Below are 20,799 nucleotides of genomic sequence, written 5' to 3' on the forward strand. Positions count from 1 at the left end.
ATTGGGCATTTTCTTTTTTTTCCTTTTTTTTTTTGAGATGGGGTCTTGCTGTGTTGCCCAGTCTGGAGTGCAGTGGTGGGGTCTCAGCTCACTGCAACCTCCACCTCCAGGGTTCAAGTGATTCTCTTGCCTCAGCCTCCCAAGTAGCTGGGACTACAGGCATGAGCCACCATGCCTGGCTAATTTTTCATATTTTTAGTAGAGATGGGGTTTCGCCATGTTGGCCAGGCTGGTCTCAAACTCCTGACCTCAGGTGATCCGCCCACCTCGGCCTCCCAAAGTGCTGGAATTACAGGCGTGAGTCACTGTGACCGGCCAACACTGGGCATTTTCCTTTCTGCTTCATGGAGGAACCTCCTTCCGTCCTTTCAGATACAGTCTTGGGAGTGCTTGGCCTCAGGTCTGGATTTTTTCCATGGGTGCTATGGGTACTTAAGCCTATGAACTTTTAAAGCATCTGCTTGAGACCAGAAAAAAACATTACTGTCCTCAAGTTATGAAAGGAAAACTTCAAACCAAAATTAATAAATGTTCACTTAAATGCCTTTGTTGTATCAATGTCATTGATTGCTAAATGTAGTACTCATAAACATTTCATTATATTTGAAGACAAACATAGTTTTTTTCTCACTTGGCAAGGCATCCAGCACACGCATGATTGCTTAGAAATAAAACCAGTTGTAAATTCAGTGAGTCCCTTGTCATCCAGTGATTCCAAAAGCCAAATTTGTAAAAATCCTTTCAAAATGTTTACTGCAAGAAAATGATGTTTAATGTGGAATGCGGTATATTTTAGTACATTTGGCCTGACAGGGTTGGGCTCCAAAATAAGAGTTTGGGGGTCTATGAAGACCTCACAACTGATCCTGGATTCAGGGGCCACCTCCCAGAGGGCAAGTTTGTCTGTGGGGCAGAGGAAGGGGCTGGGATTCATCCCTGCTACCTCCTTGCACAGTCACCTCTTCCAATAAGTTAGCCCTGCTTGTGTGGCAGCCAGCACTGGCCTGGTCCCCATGGGGTGTCCAGCTTTCCCCCGAGAAAGCCTGTAGGCCTTCTTTAAACACCGTCTTCACAACTAGAACATGTGACCATGTGGAGCAGTTTCCCAATGTGTAATCAATAAATGACCTGTATCACACTCTGCTCAATCTAAGTCTCAAGGGGTGAGGTCTGGGAGTCTGCATTTTAGTAACTTTCTCCCCCTCTCCCCAAGGCCTCATAGATGATTCTGATGCATGTTTAAGTTTGAGAATTATTAGCCTAGAGTGTGTGTGCACCCCAGGAGGAGGGCAAGATGATCCCTTTTTCAATATCATTAGTCTATGTTTCATAATATATACAATATGAATACAGTAGTGCATTTTTAGAAATTATAAATAAAGAAATATACATATATTGGTGTACACACTTTAAAAATTTATTACTGCTAGGGGTGCGTGATCAAAAAAGTTTGGAGCTCAGAGCAACCTGCCCAGCCCAGCTATGCGGTCAGACCTGCTGTATGTTCAGCTCTGAACCTGGGCCTGGGAGGTGGGGAACTGGGACTGGAGTGCACAAAAAGCAGAGGACAGGCTGCCCCACGGTGCTAGCAAGGAAACTGCATCTCATCAGTGCCAGGGATACAGGTAGTGCTCAATAAATGGTCACTGGGCAATGAGTGAAGCTGAATCCCAAAAATACCTGGGAATAAGATGGCATAGGGCCCATTCCATCCTAAAATGGGCAGCACAGACTTCCATCCTTCAGAGGGAGGGCCCGACAGGTTAATCCATCCATTTCTTTATTCATTCATTTATTTAATAACTAGTTATTGAGTATGCACTAGGTATCAGGCACAGGCACTCAGAGATCTACCCCTCCAACTTGTCCAGCCACCCCCTGAAGTTCAGACAGGACACCACCCTCTCCCCTCACAGCTTTTCTGATAGTCTGATTAACTATGGGCTGGTGGCTGGGTGGACATGGTGGCACATGCCTATAATCCCAGAGCTTTGGGTGGCCTAGTCGGGACCTGAAGCCAGGAGTTCAAGACCAGCCTGAGCAACAAACTGAGATCTCATCTCTTACAAAACATAAATAAATAAAAAATTAGTCAGGTGTGGTGGTGCATGCCTGTAGTCCCAGCTACTCAAGAGATTGAGGCGGGAGCATCGTTTGAACCCAGGAGGTCGAGGTTGCAGTGAGCTATGATCACGCCTCTGCATTCCAGCCTGGTGACAGAGTGAGACCCTCAGCTCTAAATACCAAAACCAGGCGGAGTGCAGTGGCTCACGCCTGTAATCCCAGCACTTTGGGAGGCCAAGGCGGTCAGATCAATTGAGGTCAGGAGTTCAAGACCAGCCTGGCCAAAATGGCAAAATCCTGTCTCTTCTAAAAATACAAAAAATTAGCTGACCATGATGGCACGCACCTGCAATCCCAGCTACTCAGGAGGCTGAGGCACGAGAATTGCTTGAACCCAGGAGGAGAGGTTGCAGTGAGCTGAGATCATGCCACTGCACTCCAGCCTGGGTGATAGAGTTAGACTCTGTCTCAAACAAACAAACAAACAAATAAACAAAACCCAAACAAAACGAAACAGTGGGCTGGGACTTGGGGAATGGGAGGGTGCTACCTGTCGTAGCCAGGGATAGTTGTGGCTGTTTCCCATTTTAAGGTTAATTTCTCTACCTGGAGGGAGGTGTCATGCCATTGACTAGGGTGGTCTCAATTCAGGGGAGTCCAGCTTGGCCTAGAGGCACCCCACTTTTGTCTGCCTGAGGAAAGGTCATCACTCTGGTTGGTTCTGAACTCAGTATCCAGAGGCTCAGGGAAGGGAGTAGACTCTCAGTTAAATATGCTACTATTTTATCAACGCGGGAACTCTTCAAGACTTGAATGGATCTGGAAGCTATGTAGAGAGAGAAAGAGGAAGGGAGGTAGAGAGAGGCGAACCAGGCAGGAGCGGACAGCCAGGGTGGGAAGAACAGAGGCTGCAAGGAGAGAAAGTGACCAGGATGGGAAGAAGCAGAGAAGGAAGGGCAGGGGGAAAGAGGAGAGGGGGTGGGAAGGGGGTAGAGAGTGAAAGAAACCAGCAAGGGCCAGGTGCGGTGGCTCACTCCTGTAATCCCAGCACTTTGGGAGGCTGAGGCGGGCGGATCACTTGAGGTCAGGAGTTAGGGACCAACCTGGCCAACACGGTGAAACCCCATCTCAATTAAAAATACAAAAATTGGCTGGGCGCGGTGGCTCATGCCTGTAATCCCAGCACTTTGGGAGGCCGAGGGGGGTGGATCACGAGGTAAGGAGATTGAGACCATCCTGGCTAACACGGTGAAACCCCGTCTCTACTAAATATGCAAAAAATTAGCCGGGCGTAGTGGCAGGCACCTGTATTCCCAGCTACTCAGGAGGCTGAGGCAGGAGAATGGCGTGAACCCAGGGGGTGGAGCTTGCAGTGAGCTGAGATCGCGCCACTGCACTCCAGCCTGGGTGACACAGGGAGACTCTGTCTCAAAAAAAAAAAAAAAAGAAAAGAAAAGAAAAAAAATTAGCTGGACATGATGGTGTGTGTCTGTAGTCCCAGCTACTTGGGAAGCTGAGGTTGGAGAATTGCTTGAACCTGGAAGGTGGAGGTTGCAAGATTGCAGTGAGCTGAGATCGTGCCACTGCGCTCCCACTGGGCAAGACTCTGTATTAAAAAAAAAAAGAGAGAGAAATCAGCAAGAAGAGAGCAACAGGGAAGGAAGGGAAGGTGGGAGTGGAGCTGCTGTTGAAGGAAGCTTCCCCAGGTACCTGCCCGGGGCCTCCCTCTCCTGCATGCCTGTGTGTGCACTCACAACACCTACGCATGCACATACAAGGACACAGGTGTTCACGAAAGTGCACACGTGTGCACTGACACCCACCCCCTCAGGCACTGCCCGCAGAATCTGCACTGCTGGGTGTGTGGGTGTTGCCACGGTGACTGGTGCTGGAGCATCACCTTGTGGGTATTAATAGCTTCCCCTGAAGCCATCAAAACAGTGACTTCATCAGCCCCAGTCTCCCTGGCAGTTTCTTTCTTCCTCTTCCCTTCCGGGATGGGTCTGGGAAGGGTCTTCTGGATCAGAGCCACCACCCAGGCACCCCACCCCTACGAGCTGCGTTGGGGAAGGATGGCAGGAAGGCCTCTGGGTTCTGCCCAAGGTCTGGGGGTAAGGAGACTGCCGGCCTTCTTTAACCCTCTGAGCTGGGTCTACCCTAAGTCCCTGCCAGGGAAGAGTTGCTGGGGCACAGGACTCCTCAGAAGGGCCACGCTCAACTTCTCTGAGTCCTATGCAGCCACACCAACCTCCTCTAGGTCCCTTCCTGGCCAGAGACCTAGTTGACTCTAACAGTGGTGTCCCCTCTTCCAGTACAGAGCTCCCTGAAGTACTAGGGTGAAGGTAGAGAGGGGCCTAGGGCGTGAAATATAAGAGGACCTCATTCCCAGGCTCCCGCAAGTGCAAGCTTGGTATCTGCATGAACTTGAGAGTTGGTGCCTTCTTCAATTTTGTGTCAGGGATGCCTTGGCTACCTCATCCTATCCCAGCCCTGTTGATACTCCCATCAGCTCCTCAACCCTCAGTTCCCTGCCTTTGTCCCTGATGCCTCTCACCTTCCTTTGGGACTCCCTGGGATCACGCTGCCCTGAACTGCAGAACCTGGGCTGCCTCTGGACTCAGGTGAGCATCCGCCTCTGGCCTTCACTTCCCTCCTTCCCTTTGACTTCTTCCTCTCTCCCCTGCTTTGCCCATAGCCCCAGGTCTAGGCCATGTGGGGCCTGTGACATCCCTTTGTCAGGCACGGTGGCTCATGCCTGTAATCCCAGTACTTTGGGAGTCCGAAGCAGGTGGATCACCTGAGGTCAGCAGTTCAAGACATCCCTGCTGTGCTCTACCTTTGGGGCCTCATCCCCTTCCCCATTCCCCTGCCCACACCAGGCTTCCCCGGAGCCACCGTCTGTAAATCCTAGCTAGGCCCTTGTACTTCAAACACACTCCAGCAGGATAAGTCTCAACTATGCCAAGTCCTCATATTTGTTCTAACTTGTGAAAGGCCTGATTCTAGTGGCCACTCACAGTGACTTCATTCCGTCAGATTTCAGGGGGAATATAAGTGTGTGTGCTTGTATAGGTGTGAGTGTGTGAGATAGTGTAGCGGTGTGTTAGCACATGTGTGAGTGTGTTGCCATTAAGAGCCTGTGGATTTCTGATGCATGAGTCATTAGCTGGGAGTGAGCCTTGGGAAGATACTGCCCATAAATAAGACAGCCATCCCTGACCTGCTGTGGCCATCTGCAGCTGCCTGCACACGTGATCTTGGGCATCTGGGAGGCTGGAGGCCGGGTTCGGGGCTGTCTTTCCCTCCAGATTCCAGAGAGACAGTGGCTGTCACAGATATTTCTAGCTTGCCTGGAGTCCCAGACATTTAAGGGTAGAATGCCTGGAATGGGGATGGAGAGAGGAGAGTAGGAGAGGAAAATAAAGGGTGGTTCAGGAGGCTCTGCCCCCAGGGATCTCAGTGGAGCCTCCTGGCCCACAGTGGGAAGCATGCATTCCACAATTATTTTCTGAGAATCTGTCACATGCCAGGCATTCCCCCAGTGGGTAAGGACACCCTGGTGAACACGACTGACCTGTGCTCTCCCCTCACAGAGCTTATGTTCTAGCAGGGAGGCAGAAGATAAACGAGGAAAGGCTACTTGTAAACAAGTTCCATATAAAAGCTATGATGAAAATAAAATGGAATATTGTGGAAAGTGACTGACAGTGGAGGGGGTCCTTTAGTTGGGACAGTCAGGGAATGTCAGGACACGAACTGTGCCTAGATAATGAGGAGCCGCCAAATGGAGACTTGGGGGAAGAACATTTATTATAGAAAAGGATACATGAGATGTCCCCCTGCCCACCCATGTCTTCACTGGACTCTGGATCAGAGTTGCTGAAGCCAGAGCAGGGAGCTAGAGATGACTTAGAGGAGCAGGAAGTCTGATTCCCTGGGGGGAACCTTGGAACATCTTCCATCCCTGATAGACCAGGAGAGATGCCCCGGGTCCAGGAAGGAGAAGAATGACTTCCGTTTCCCTTCCTGAAGGCTTCTTGGTGCAGTGTTGAGCTACAGGAAGGCACTAGCCACATGAGCAGGGCCCTTGCTGAAACCCCCTTCCTCCAGGAAGCCTTCTTTGACTGCCATAGGCTGCAGAGGCTCCTCTCCCCCACCTTGTTATAGCTAACAGAACCACTCAGTTCAGAGCTGGTGGTCTTCTGATGATCTGTCCCGGAGATCTGTTCCCTCAGCTTGGCCAGAGCTCCAGGCTTGTGAGTCTGGTCCGCGGGCATTCAAAGGCCCTCAGTGGCATCTGTGCATCAGTGAGACTGCCCGGGGTTCCTGCTCTGAACCCTTGCCCTAGTGCCCCTAGCCTGGCTGAGAACGGAGGGTCAAGTGCCGGGGTTCTAATCTCAATTACTTTATCCAAGCATCCGCTTGCTCATTTACATGTTTCCCTGGGCTCTCCACTCTGCGCCAGGCCCGGTACCTGGAGCTAGGGAAACCGAACATTAGTGCTGGCTCGCCCGCCCCCGCATCCGGGGAGCTCGGCGTTCTCGCGGCCCTGCTCCCCTTGTTTTCAAGTGCAAGTTCCATGTTTCCGTGCTGGGAATAAGGCCAGCCCCGGGGGCCACCATACTCGCCTGATGTCTTACCCCGACCCGCGCCGCCGAGAGCTTGCGGCTACGGGAACGCGGCGCGCCCCGGGGCCACATCTGGCCTAGCGGGCGCGCGCGTGTCACTAAGACGCTCATTCACCGGCGCAGCTGTCACTATAACAACCGGAGCGAGGGAATCCTGGAGACTGCCGGGGCGGGGGGCGGGGGCGGCGGTCGCAGGAGGGCCCCGGCGCGGGCGGGACCGCGGCGGTCGGGGGACACCAGCCGCGTCGGAGCGCCCAGAACGCCCCGCGCTCCGCCGAGCCCCGCTCCACGCAGACCCGCGGGCGGGAGGGAGCCACGCACATCGCCGCCGCGGCCGTCTCCGCGGGGCGGTGACCGAGCCTGCCTCGGAGCCGCCGAACGCCCACGCCAGGGACCCTGACTCTATGGCCCCCGGGGAGCGCGCCAGAGCCGCCGCGCCGCCCACCCCCAGCCGGAACCCGAGCGTCCCGGGGAGCAAGCGGGGAGCCCCGGGCGTCCCCGGCCCCGGCCCAGGGCCCTGCTTGTGGCCCCCGCTCCCGCCACGGGGCATGGGAGGCAGGTAGCCCCGCTCGCGCCAGGACACCCGTGGCGGGCGGAACCCGCCAAGGACCGCGAAGTCCAGAGAAAGGAAGCTGAGGAGCTGCCCGCCCGCCCCCGGCTGCAGCCCCAGCAGGGCCCTCCCCCGGTGGCGCGCACCCGCGCGCGCACACTCGCACACCGCACCTCAGCTCCTGCCCGGCCTCGCCCCCACCCGCGAGCGCCGAACCTCCTGGGGCCGGATGCCATGGGTAACAACTTCTCCAGTATCCCCTCGCTGCCGCGAGGAAACCCGAGCCGCGCGCCGCGGGGCCACCCCCAGAACCTCAAAGGTAGGCTCCCTGGCCGAGCGCTGCTGGAGGACTGGGGCGCAGGTGGAGGGCCAGGGAGGTGTGGTTGGGGAGGGCGGGCAGACGCCACCTGTTGTGCGTGTCTGGAGGCCGGAGATGCACCTCTGGCCGTGGAGTGGGCTGGGGGTGGAGGGCAGCTGGCGATGTTGGTGATGGAGGATGGCGTCCCGCGGGGTCTGCGCAGTTCTGTCTGCTGGCACTGGGAACGTCACTGGAGTCCCCTCAGGCCATGGTGTTAGGCGAGCCTGAAGAGGTGGGAAAGGATGTTTGCCAGGTCGATAGGGGAGTGGGGAGTGAGGAGGAAAGCTTGGGTCGTCCGTCTCCAGGGAGGCACCTCGATGGGTCTCCTTTCCATCGGCCCTAGGGCTGGAGAGACCAGGCTGGGAGCACTAGTTGCATTTCCAATGGGAGGGTTTTAAAAATTCAGGACAGGATTACAGCAGCCTGGAAGAAAGGGTCAGAGCTGCTGGTTCCTGGGGTCCTTTGCAGCCGTTGGGTTTTTGCATCCATTGAATTAGTTTGATTTCTGGTTTTCCCAAAGACCAGATATCCAGTCAGAGCCCTAGAAAAGAGGGTCTGGGAGCCTTGAAACAGAGGGACATTTACCAGGAATGTCTTTGCTCTCCACCTCCCCAGATCCACTCAGCACCCTCAGGGTGGCCCTAGGCCCAGTCTCCCCATTCGGAGCCTGCCATTCCTGTCTTGGATCTTCCAATGCTGTCTCTGACCTTTGGAAGACACTGCGGGGTCCTCCCGGGCCCTCAGACCCTACTAAATTCCTTCCAGAAAGTGCTTTTCTGTCACCTCAGAACCAGTGGCACTTGTCCTGGGCATGATGGCTAAAAGCCAGGAAGGGAAGCCCTTGGGCTTTCACAAAGAATACCCCACTTCCTAAGCTCCTCAGGTTATGAGAACGATAACAATAGTGCCCTTTAACACAAGGCATCGAACTTTCTCAAACACATTTTCAGTGAGCATGGACACTGCTTGGGGTAGTCAGCAGAGCAGAGCTAATCACACTATACCCATTTTACAGATGAGGAGAACCAAGGCTTGCTTCAGGTTCCCAAAGCCAGCCAGACCTCGGCGCTAGGTGCTAGGCTGTAGAACCCTATCTTTTGACTTGGAATTCTGTCCCTTCTTTTGCTGAACAGTTAACTTTTAAGACCAGGGAAGAGGAGGAGAGACGGGACCACTGTCCTGCATTCTAATACTCCAGCTCTTTCAGAACTTCAGCTTTCACTTGGCTCAGGAAAATCAATGGATTTGTTGTGTCTTTCTGGAAATTAATATGGCAATACATGTCAAGATACTTTAAAAATATCAATTTTTTGGCAGAGTGCGGTGGCTCACGCCTGTAATCCGAGCACTTTGGGAGGCCGAGGCAGGTGGATCACTTGAGGTCAGGAGTTCCAGACCAGCCTGGCCAACATGGCGAAACCCTGTCTCTACTAAAAATACAAAAATTAGCCGGGCATAGTGGTGCTTGCCTATGATCCCAGCTACTTGGGAGGCAGATAGGCAGGAGAATCCCTTGAATCTGGCAGATGGAAGTTGCAGTGAGCTGAGATCGTTCCACTGCACTCCAGCCTGAGCGACAGAGCGAGACTCTGTCTTGCTAAAAAAAAAAAAAAAAAATCAGTTTGTCGACCTTGTAATTCTACCTTGAGGAATTGATACTAAGGAAGTGGAGATGCAGGAATATATACTTATGGCACTGGGCTAGGATGTTCATGGCAGTGTTATTTATACTAGGTGGATAACCTAAATGCTCAGTAATCATGGTATATATTCTTGGTAGAGTACTGTGCAGTGATTACAATTATATTTGTGAAGAATATTTGATGACTGTGGAAAATGCTCACAGTATAATGACAGAATACAAAGTTGTGAAGACTGTATCATCCCAATTTTGTTTAAAAAGTGGTGTGAATGCAAAAAACCCCAACAAAAACAAAACAAGCAAAAATGCTTGTAAAGTTTCCAAAAGGTTAACAATTATTTCCTCTGGGTATGGGATCATATGGGATTGCATTTTTCTTTTTTATATTTTGCTCTTTTCTAAAATTTCTACAATAAGTATTATTTTTGTAATCAGAAATAAGCAATCAGTGTTAGCAAGTATGAAGACTGTTTCTGAGCATTGGAAACAGATTCCTAATGAACCTATGAATATCGTTCAGCTCAACCTTCTCTGCAAGTGAGAATAATGAGGGAAAAGAATAATTATTTGCCCAAATTAAAGTGGCAAAACTTGGCCCTGTCCTTCAAGGGGCAAGGGTTAGCTGGGGGCAGGGGTTAGTTGGCCCTTAATATTCACAGACTATCTTCCTGAGAAGGCCTTGCTCCATCCTTGACTCTCTGGAAACCCAGAGAGCTCCCAACTAATTGCATCTTTTTAATCTAAAATTTGGAATTGTGGGGATCTGAGGTCTCTGTGGCTAGGGTCTTTGGCAGAAGGCAGGAGTGGGGGCCCCATCCACACACCACTGTAGGTGACCATGGGAATTTTGATCCCACTCCTACTAAGCCTGAAATGAAGGACAGAGGGTACCCATGAAGGCCGCCAGTTGTTGGCTCTGTCCTTCACCCAAGGTCCACTGATCCTCCTTCTCAGCTTGACTTCTAGGGACTTCTTCCCATTTTTCTACCCTAATGGAGCCATCACCTTTATTCTGTAATTGTTTAGTGTTTATTCTCAATTCCCTTCTAAATGTATCAGCACTGACCTACGAGTCTTCTCTGGTATATCAGTGGTCAGCCAGAAGTTCATTCTAATTGTGTTGGTGTTGACCTGATAGGCTGTGATGCTAACTGCCTACCCAGAGTTCTGCTGGGATGGCGTCTGTACTCAGCCTGAATTCATCTCTAATTCTTGTGAGTGCTCATCCAGAAATTTGCTGGGAGTAGGGGTGGAGTGACTGTCTTGATTTTTTTCTCTCCTTACATAATTGCAGTCTCTTGATTCCTCACCATTTTAATTAAAACAACTGGAAGGGACCTGGTATAATGGGGATCCTGGGACTGATTGGAGATCTAAGATTGGTCTGGCTGTTAGGCTGACATGACATGGGACATGGGACCCCACCATCGCCTCTCGGGTGATAGACTTTGGTCTTCTTCCTGGGAACACACTGACCCCACTCTGCTGCTGGTGATTCCCACTGGGTTCTGAACAGCGTTGGTCTAGGAGTGTTCAGGGGAGAGGTCCACGGTGTAGCTCTGGGCTTAGAACCAACAGGCAGTGCCCGAGGAGCTCCCATGTGCCCAGCTCAGAGATAAGACACCCCTGGGCTTTCCCAGGCTGGAGATCTACTCGAAAGGCATGGATGAGGGAGTGAATGGAATCAAGTGTTTGCTTGGTTGTACTGTCGAAACCCAGATGTGTGGGCAGAGGTCAGACAAGGGGTATCAGGGGAGGATCTGAGCTGGACATGGAGGGAACTGCAGGAACTGGATAGAAAGCAAGGGATGCAGCAGAGTCCTAGGGTGTGGAAGAAGGGGGAAAGGCACTGACAGTAAAGGCTTGGAGGGGCTTGAGCGTATATCTATATATTACATGAAATAGAAAGTATATGTATATGGAAGTTATGTATATATTTTCAGTGAGGGGCACAGAGTGACTGGGGTAGGGTGCACAGGAGGTTCATGCCTCTTGGAGAAAAATACAAAGAATAAAGATTTTCCTCCTTGCCCAGGTCTTTCTGAGTGCTTGACTGGATGGGCTACTTCCTTTTATTTTTTATTTTTGAGACGGAGTCTCGCTCTGTCGCCCAGGCTGGAGTGCAGTGGCGCGATCTCGGCTTACTGCAAGCTCCGCCTCCCGGGTTCACGGCATTCTCCCGCCTCAGCCTCCCGAGTAGCTGGGACTACAGGCGCCCGCCACGGCGCCCGGCTAATTTTTTGTATTTTTAGTAGAAATGGAGTTTCACCGTGTTAGCCAGGATGGTCTCGATCTCCTGACCTTGTGATCCGCCCGCCTTGGCCTCCCAAAGTGCTGGGATTACAGGTGTGAGCCACCGCGCCAGGCCCATTTTTTTTTATTGTAAAATTTATATAACCTGAAATTTACCATTTTAAAATGTATAATTCAGTGGCATTTAGTACATTTACAATATTGTACAACCACCGCCTCTACCTAATTCCAGAATATTTTTATCATCCCAAAAGGAAATGCCATGCCCATTAAGCAGTCACTCCTGTTACCCTCTCCACTGAATCCCTGGCAACCACGAATCTACTCTTTGTCTGTATGTACTTGCCTATTCCAGGCATTTAATATACATGGAAGGATACAATATTTGTCCTTTTGTGTCAAGCGTCTTTTACTTAGCATAATCTTTTCAAGTTTCATCCATGTTGTAGCGTGCACCTTTTTTCCTTTTGTGGTTGAATAATATTCTATTGTAAGAATATGCCACATTTCACTTATCCATTCATCAGTTGGTGGACTTTAGGATGTTTCTACCTTTTGGTTTTCATGAATAATGCTGCTATGAACATCTGTGTCTAAGTCTTTGTTTGAACACCTGTTTTCGGTTCTTCTGGGTATACACCTAAGAGTACACCTCCCATCTTTCAAAAGGTGGTGCTTCTTGAATTGGATACTTCACAAAGTCACTGGTTGTGACAGCTGTAGGAAGGCCGTCCCCCTCCAGCTCTGGCTGGGTGTGACGCCAGCGAGACACCTGTTGTTTTCAGTCTCTTTTCTATGATGGCTGAGGCTGCTGGGGGGCTGAAGGAGAAGCTGCAAAGGTTGACTAAGGGTCTTGATTCTTGTGGTGGGCCAGAGTGTCTGTAGACCCTGAATTTCCTCACTACTCTCTGGGGATGAGAGCAGGGGCAGGGGAAGGCTCATCCTTGGACAAGGTCTTAGCTATTTTTCTTTCTCTCCCTCCCTCCCTCCTTCCCTCCCTTCCTTCCTTTCTTCCTTCCTTCTCTTCTTCCCTCCTTCCTTCCTTCCTTCTTTCCTTCCCTTCCTTCCTCCTTCCCTTCCTTCTTTTCTTTTCTTTTCTTTTCTTTCAGCTGGAGTGCAGTGGTGGATCTTGGCTCATTGAAGCCTCAACCTCCTGGGCTCAAGTGATCCTCCTGCCTCAGCCTCCCAAGTAGCTGGGACCACAGGCACACACCACCACTCCTGGCTTATTTCTGTAGGTTTTTTTTTAAGAGATGGCATCTTGCCATGTTGCCCAGGATGGTCTGGAACTCCTGGACTCAAGCAGACCTCCTGCCTTGGCCTCCCAAAATGCTGGGGCCACTGTGCTCAGCCTCTAGCCATTTTTCTGCATTCACATTCTCACTGCTACTTCCCCTATCTGAGTCCTCATCCCAGATATTGCCACAGCTGCCATCCTAATTGGCTTCTCTGCCTCCGGTCCCTCCTTCGATGCTGCCGGAGTGATTCTCCCAAAGTACTATCTTCATCATACCCTTCCCCCCTTCAGTCACCATAATGGGATATTCAAGGTCTCCATTCTTTGGTCAACCCACAGATCTTCCCTCAGCTCTTGTCTGGGCTCCTTCCTTGGTTGTCATGACGCTTGCAGATTAGGTGAGCTCATCCAGCTCTCCACCCCCGGGAATGCAGCAGACGGATCTAGGGGGTGCCTGGTGGCCTCCTCAGAGTGACTGGCTGCGTCAGCCCCGTGTTGAACCCAGAGCACCCATCCTGCATGCCCTGTTGGTTTTCAGTTCGGTTTTACCTTTGAACCCTGTTATGTTAATTATCATAGTAATATTTACAATAGCTACCATGCACTGGGTGGTTACTTTGTACCAAGTTCTTATATGTGGATTATTTCCATTAATACCCTCCCAACAACCTACAGAAGGAGGTAGCATTGTCACTGTTTTACAGATGGGGGAAAAGGGGCTAAGAGAGGTTAAGTAACTTATCCCAGTCCACACAGTTAGAAACTGATGGGGCTGGGATTCAAAGCCAGGGCTCTCAGACTTTAGAGTTTATTATTGTGATCGCTGTATTATCCTGCCCCTGTAGCATTTAGCCTTGGGTGGGCTCTGTCTTTCATTGTGGGAGAGAGATGGGGGAGTAATTTTTGAGTCTCTGGACAGAGCCCCAGGGCCGGGAAAGGGCACACAATGGGGTTCTTGATGCTTTCTCCCTTGGCTAACCAGAAGATCAAGAGGGCTGTGCTAGTCTGGAATTCCCAGCCTCCTCCCCCTTACGCTTTCTTCGGGGTTTTAGACACTTTGGAGGAAACTTGTGGTTCTTTGGGGCCAGTGTTTCTCAGAGTGAGGTTTTTCTACTGCCTGCATCAGCATTAGCTGGAAGCATGTATACCATGCAGGTTCCCAGCCCCCGGCTCAGACCCGCTGACTCAGAATATATTGGGGATGGGACCCTCAAACCTGCGTGTTTAACAGGGTCCTCAAGATCTGAGAACTGTTGTGACTCTGGGGCCTCAGAACAGTCCTACTCTTGCATGCTTGGAGGAGGTGGGACCAGGCTTCTCAGAGGAGGAGAACCCAGAGTTGGATGGGGGAGATTTGGAGGGGAGCTAGAAAGGTGTCTTGGTGAGTGGGCTGGCAGCAAAGGCACAGAGGCAGAGAAACACAGGGTGTGTTCAGGGATGGTGGGCAGTCCTCTTGCCTGGATGTGGGGTCCCCAGTGGGGAGGTTAACAGGTCAATCTTTGAAGGTAGGCTAGGGTCATATCTTGGAGGGCCTATGATATTAGGACGAGGAGGTTAGATTTTATCCTGTAGGCATTGGGAGCCATGGACAGCTTTTGAGCAAGATGCATGTAGTGATTTTATTTCAACAGCACCAACAGTGGTGGAAGGCAGGCTGGGGAGAGGAGGAGATGAGGCATCTTGAGCTGCTGAGAGGTTCACAGAGGCTGTCAGCCTTCTGTCCTAGGCCACGCTGAAAGGGCTGGGCGTGACAGCCAAGCTGACCTGCTCATCTGGAGTTCCCATGGGCAAGTCTGAAAGCATTTCCAACCCACAGCTATGGGCAGCAGGACCATTGCTCATAGGCAGAAAAAAACAAAAACAAAAACCAGCAATGAAAGGATTTTTAAGAAGCCCAAGTTCTGATGCTAGGTGTATTCATGTAAATAAATTCATTTAATCTCCCCATAAAGGAGAGGTAGGTGTTATTCCCACTTTATTTATTATTATTATTATTATTATTATTATTATTATTATTATTTTGAGACGGAGTTTCCCTCTTGTCACCCAGGCTGGAGTGCAATGGCGTGATCTCAGCTCACTGCAACCTCTGCCTCCCGGGTTCAAGTGATTCTCCTGCCCCAGCCTCCTGAGTAGCTGGGACTACAGGCGCCTGCCACCAAAGTCCAGCTAATTTTTGTATTGTTAGTAGAGACAGAGTTTCACCATGTTGGCCAGGCTGGTCTCGAACACCTGACCTCAGGAGGTCTGCCCGTCTCGGCCTCCCAAAGTGCTGGGATTACAGGCGTGAGCCACCACACCCGGCCATTATTTATTTATTGTAGAGACAGAGTCTCTGTATGTTACCCAGGCTAGATTCAAACTCCCGGGCTCAAGCGATCCTCCTGCTTCAGCCTCCTGAGTAACTGGGACTGCAGGCGCACACCACTGTGCCAGGCTCTTATTATTCCCATTTTATACACGAGACAGCTGAGATTAATAGATGTGAAGAGTGCTGCCCAGAAACACTGAGCTAGGAAAGAGCAGGGCTGGGATCTCTACTCAGGACACCAAAGCTGATCAGCGAGGAAACTGATCTTGGGGGGAATTTCTCCATATTAGGACTCTTTTTCTGGGCCCTTGGGATGGTGTCTTAGTCGGCTTGTTCTGCCATAACAAAGTACTACAGACTGGATGGCTTAAACAATGGAAATGCATTTTCTCAGAGTCCTGGAGGCTGGAAGTCTGAGATCAAGGTGCCAGCACTGTCAGGTTCCATTGAGGGCCCTCTTCCTGGCTTTCAGGTGGCTCCTTCTTGCTGTGGCCTCACATGGCCTGTCCTTGGTGTGTGCATATGGAGCGAGAACGATCTTTCTCTCTTCCTGTTATTATAAAGCCGCTAATCCTATCAGATCAGGACCTCACCCCTCTGACCTCATTTAACTTAATTACCTCCTAAAGACCCTATCTCCAAATGTAGTCATATTGGGCATTAGGGTTTCAATATATGAATATTGAGGGGGCGGGTAAAATTCAGTCCATAGCAGATGGCATGTGCTCACTTCCAAGGTGTGCACAGTGAGGCACAGGCATTGGTTCTAAATCACAGAGCCCAAGATGGAGGCAGGATGAGCAAAAGCAGTAAGAAAAGGAGGAAGAGTGAGGATAGGAAGGAGGGTGGGAGCTGGGCACTGCCCAGGGTGTGCCAGGGCCGCCTGTTTCCTGTTAGTTTGTGCCTGTCTCATTCCTGGACCTGCACACCCAGGGGCTAGAGCTGAGGGGCTGCTTCACGCTGAGCCGGTTGCTTTGGCAACCCTGGGCAGGATGCAAGTGGTCTCCTTGGTAACGCCTGGGAAACCTGCCTCAGGGATGGAGGGAAGTGAACTGGCCAGCATCAGGCTCGGTGGCACAGGCAGAACTGGCCCCGGCTGCTGAGACAAGCTGGCCGATAGGAGGGCCAGCTTCCCAGATAGCCTGGGCCGCCTTTTGGCCATTTCCAGCAAGCCAGAGTCCAAAGGCCCTGTGAAGCCTGTGGGTCCCGCCTGGCCAGACCAGAGGCGCTAATGGGCCAGCCCAGGAAGTGGGAGGTGGTGGGGGGCTGGGGAGAGGGAGAATATAGCTTCTGGATGACAGATCCAGCTCCAGAGTTTATTAAAAGATGCTTATCAGGAGTCATTCCCCGGATGGCTTTGGGAAATGAGCAGGTGTTGACACTTGTAGGGGGTAAGAGGACAGAACTTAGAGAAAAAGAAGGGCTAAGAGAAGAGGAGGAGGGAATAAGCAGGAGTCACTGGGAGGCAGGTGGGAGGCCTTGGCTTTTTCTCTGCTCTAGTGACAGTTCCAAGGGGAGGTGGGGCTCTGGCACTGGGCTTGGGAACTGAAGTTCTCTGAGGATGAGAGTTGGGGTTTGTGGGATGCACTGATGGGGAGGGTAAGAGGTGGGTGGGAGAGCTCATTTCATTGTTTAACAAACTAAGCATCAGCTGAGGGCCATCAGCAGTGGGCTAGACACCTTCCTGGGCACGCGGATACGGTGAGAAATGCAATAGGTGAGTGCTCACCACTTCCAGCTTACCCTTTAGTGGGAAGGCAGATGGGAACAAAAATGACAAATGCATAAAAATGAATCTGGAGATCACAATTGCTAACATATATGTGCTAGAGCTCATGCTGTGCTCCTGCCAGCTTTTTGTTTGTTTGTTTGTTTTTTGAGACAGGGTCTTGTTCTGCTGCCCAGGTTGGAGTGCAGTGGCGTGATCACAGCTCACTGCAGCCTCACCCCCCGGGCTCAATGGATCCTCCCTCCTCAGCCTCCTGAGTAGCTGAGACTACAGGTGTGCACCATCATGCCTGGCTAGTATTTTATTTTATTTTATTTTATTTATTTATTTATTATTTATCTTTTTGGAGACAGAATTTCACACTGTCGCCCAGGCTGGAGTGCAGTGGCGCCATCTCAGCTCACTGCAACATCTGCCTTCCAGGTTCAAGGTATTCTGCCTCAGCCTCCTGAGTAGCTGGGATTACAGGCACACACCACCATGCCCGGCTAATTTTTTTATTTTTAGAGAGCTGGGGTTTCACCATGTTGGTCAGGCTGGTCTTGAACCCCTGAACTCGTGATCTGCCCTCCTCGGCCTCCCAGAGTGCTGGGATTACAGGCGGGAGCCACTGTGCCTGGCCTGTTGTCATGTTTTCTTAGTCTCCCTCCTCTTGGTTGTGACAATTTCTCACACTTTCCTTGCTTTTGATGACCTTGACAGTTTTGAGGATTACTGGTTACGTATTTGTAGACTGTCTCTCTATTGGGATTTTTTTGGTGTTCTTCTCACGATTAGATTGCGGTTTTAGGTTTTGGAGCGAAAGACCACAGAGGTAAAGTGCCATTTCCCATCATATCAACGGCACATGCTGTCAACATGACTCATTGCTGTTGATGTTGACCTTGAGCGCCTGGCTGAGGGAGTGCTTGTCAGGTCTCTCCATTGTGCAGTTAAAGTTACACTTTCCTCCCTTTCTATTGCATTCTTTGGAAGGAAGTCACTGTGTGCAGCCCACACTTAAGCGGTGGGGGGGTTACGCTCCACAGGGGTGGGTGTTTACGTTCCACCTCCTGGAGGCCAGAGGCCCCGCTATCTTTAACAGTTCTTCTCCACTATTTCTTTAATTTCTTACCCAAACAATTATCTCTGGGTAAAGGCTTTGAAGGAGAAACTAGGGAGCTATAAGGGGGGAACTTGACTTGGTCTTGGGGATCAGGGAAGGTTTCTCTAGGAAGTGACCTGAAAATGAGTAGGGGTTGGCCTCAGTTCCTAGATGGGAAGCTACTAGCATGTTAGGCGTGAACTGTTCATTTCTCATCCTTGGCCCCTGCCGATTAAATGCCACTGGCCGCTCCAAATGCCAATGTGCCATTAAAAAAATAATAGCTCTCCTGTATCTTTTCTTTTTTTTTTTTTTAAGAAACAGAGTCTTGCCTTGTTGTCCAGGCTCTGGAGTGTGGTGGTTGTGACCTTGGCTTGCTGCAGCCTCAACCTTCTGGGCTCAAGCGATCCTCCCACCTCAGCCTCCTGAGTAGCTGGGTCTACAGGCACACAATACCAAGCCCAGCTAATTTTTTTTTTTTTTTTTTGGTAGATGGAGTCTTGCTCTGCTGCCCAGGTTGGAGTGCACTGGTGCGATCTCAGCTCACTGCAACCTCCGTGTCTGGGTTCAAGCAATTCTCTCTGCCTCAGCCTCCTGAATAGCTGGGATTACAGGCACCTACCACCACACCTGGCTAATTTTTGTATTTTTTAGTAGAAACAAGGTTTTGCCATGTTGGCCAGGCTGGTCTTGAACTCCTGACCTCAGGTGATCTGTCCACCTTGGCCTCCCAAAATGTTGGGATTACAGGCTTCAGCCATTGCTCTCAGCCCTGGCTAATTTTTTAATTTTTGTAGAGACAGGATGTCACTATGTTGCCCAGGCTGGTCTCAAACTCCTGGCCTCAAGTGATCCTCCCACCTTAGCCTCCTAAGGTGTTGGGTTTACAGGGGTGAGCCACCATGTCCAGCCAGCCAGCTCTTCTGTATCTTAAAAAGCACCCTAGATGGGGCAGTACTACCCCAGTTGAGCTGGGTATGGAGGCCACATGAAGGGTGTTCTTAGGAGAAGGAGCTCAGGACTGGCTCAGAGCTGCTGCTGGATACAGCAGGGCTGAGCCCTGGCCAGAGTCATCCCAGCCCTCCTGGCCAAGGAACTTTCAGCAGAAAATCATTAAGTAGCTGCTTCCTTGCCTCTCAGAGGTGTCCCACCCACTTCTCACTCATTCTGTCCGTGGAAGTACATTGCTGGTCACAGACTGTGTGGGGACAGGGGAGGAGGAGGAGGAGAGAGGGCCCTTCTTGGGATGGGGGGACAGAAGAGGGAAGTATGTCTGCTGGCTTACCCATTTGGCCTTCTTTAGCCTTGTTGCCCTAGAATGCCATCCTGGCTGCTCCAGCGGTTGGGGTGAGGATGGAAAAGGGAGAATGTTGACAGGCGAGGTTGCTAAGATTAAGATGATGGCAGGTCCACATGCTCTTGGCTTTCACCTTCATCCTTCCCACTTGGCTTGCCCCAGCCCCTGCCTGGTGTCTGCTGAGAGGCTGATGTTCTCCAGGGCATGGGGCAGTCCAGAGTATGTGTGTCCAAGTATGGGTGTCCAGGTGCCCCTGAGAGGGAGGGGAGGAGGCACTCTGGCCCGATCAGGGTAGAATGAGGCTGTAAGGATATTCTAGCTGATTCATTTCATGTATTGGTGCCTGCTCTGAGCTAGGCATGGTGCTGGGTATGGAGAATTGAGAGGTGAGTACTGGGCATGGTCTCTGCCCTGACATACTCACGGCCCTGCCTTGTCCAATTCAGTCGGTCCTTATTGGCAGGAGGGTCCTCCCTTCTTCCTCCTCCTTCACGTCTGCTGTCTGCTTTTTTTTTTTTTTTTTTTTTTTTTGAGACGGAGTCTCACTCTGTCGACCAGGCTGGAGTGTAGTGGTGCAGTCTTGGCTCACTGCAGCCTCCACCTCCTGGGTTCAAGCGATTCTCATGCCTCAGCCTCCCAAATAGCTGAGACTACAGGTGTGCACCACCACGCCCAGCTAATTTTTGTATTTTTAGTAGAGACAGGGTTTCACCATGTTGGCCAGGCTGGTCTTGAACTCCTGACCTCAAGTGATCTGCCTGCCTCGGCCTCCCAAAGTACCGGGGATTACAGGTGTGTGCCACTGTGCCCAGCCCACTTCTGCTTTCTTTTCCTTTTCTTGCCCTGCTCTTTCCAGCTAATGTTCCTTTAAACACATTCTTCCCGAAGGGAGAAGGTCTGGCAGGTACCAAGCACAGGCACAAAGTCAGGCCTATGCTTGGTTCCTGGTGGAAGGGCTGGTGGCCACTGATTCAAACATCAGAACCCAAATGTATCATGGAGATTGTTTTGCCCTACCTGCTTTCTCATCTCAGGTCCCCTTGGCCCCAGAGTGGGAAAGTGACCTGCCCAAGGTCATACAGGTGGATTGGACCAAGCAGTAACAAGATCCCCAGGCTCTGACCTTGCAGGATGATGCTCTTAGGAGCTGCTGGAAGCTGACTCCAGAGGAACACCTGAGGGGTACAAGTGCTGGCCCTAAATGTGATGCAGATGCTCCTCTGCTTGGAGTGTGATGCCTGAGGGGAATCACTGAAGAGCCTTAAGCAGAAGAGTGACAGGATCACTTAGATGTGCTAGTAGGCTCTTGGGGCAAGAGATGGGGAGGGGTGGAGAGGGGCCAGGCAGGAGTCCACTGCAGTCCTTTATGCAAGGAGAGAGGTGTGGCTTCTGTCAGAGTTGGGCAGGCGGGCAGATTGACTCGGGAGATACTTTAGAAGGTCAACTTGAAGCTCTGGAGGTGGGTCCAGGAGAGGGAGCTGTTGGGGAGCTGCTTGTGCCATCTCTGAATCCAGACATCTGTGGCAGTGGTCGACGTGCACCCGGGGGCTCTGTGGAAGGTCAGGGTGTGCTCCTGCCATGGGTGTGAGGTTTTACAGCCAGGAAGAGAGACAGGTGAGCAGGCTGGGCAGGCTCTGAGCTGTGGT

The 20,799-nt window shown here is 51.3% G+C and overlaps 2 protein-coding genes across 2 annotated transcripts in view; one reads left to right on the forward strand and one right to left on the reverse strand.

Moving 5' to 3' along the window:
• Nucleotides 1-20,799, reverse strand: part of CALHM3 (calcium homeostasis modulator 3) — a 47,300-nt gene that overhangs the window by 16,741 nt on the left and 9,760 nt on the right. Inside the window, exon 3 of the mRNA XM_057299002.1 lies at nt 7,650-7,824. The gene's annotated coding sequence lies outside the window, so the exon portion shown is untranslated. The remainder of the gene's footprint in view (nt 1-7,649; nt 7,825-20,799) is intronic.
• NEURL1 (neuralized E3 ubiquitin protein ligase 1) overlaps nt 6,793-20,799 on the forward strand; it is a 96,842-nt gene continuing 82,835 nt past the window's right edge. The window contains exon 1 of the mRNA XM_034931427.3: nt 6,793-7,561. Coding sequence (XP_034787318.1) covers nt 7,477-7,561 — 85 coding nt within the window. The 5' untranslated portion in view covers nt 6,793-7,476. The remainder of the gene's footprint in view (nt 7,562-20,799) is intronic.

The sequence above is a fragment of the Pan paniscus genome, chromosome 8 (assembly GCF_029289425.2).
Source record: "Pan paniscus chromosome 8, NHGRI_mPanPan1-v2.0_pri, whole genome shotgun sequence".
Classification (NCBI taxonomy): Eukaryota; Metazoa; Chordata; class Mammalia; order Primates; family Hominidae; genus Pan; species Pan paniscus.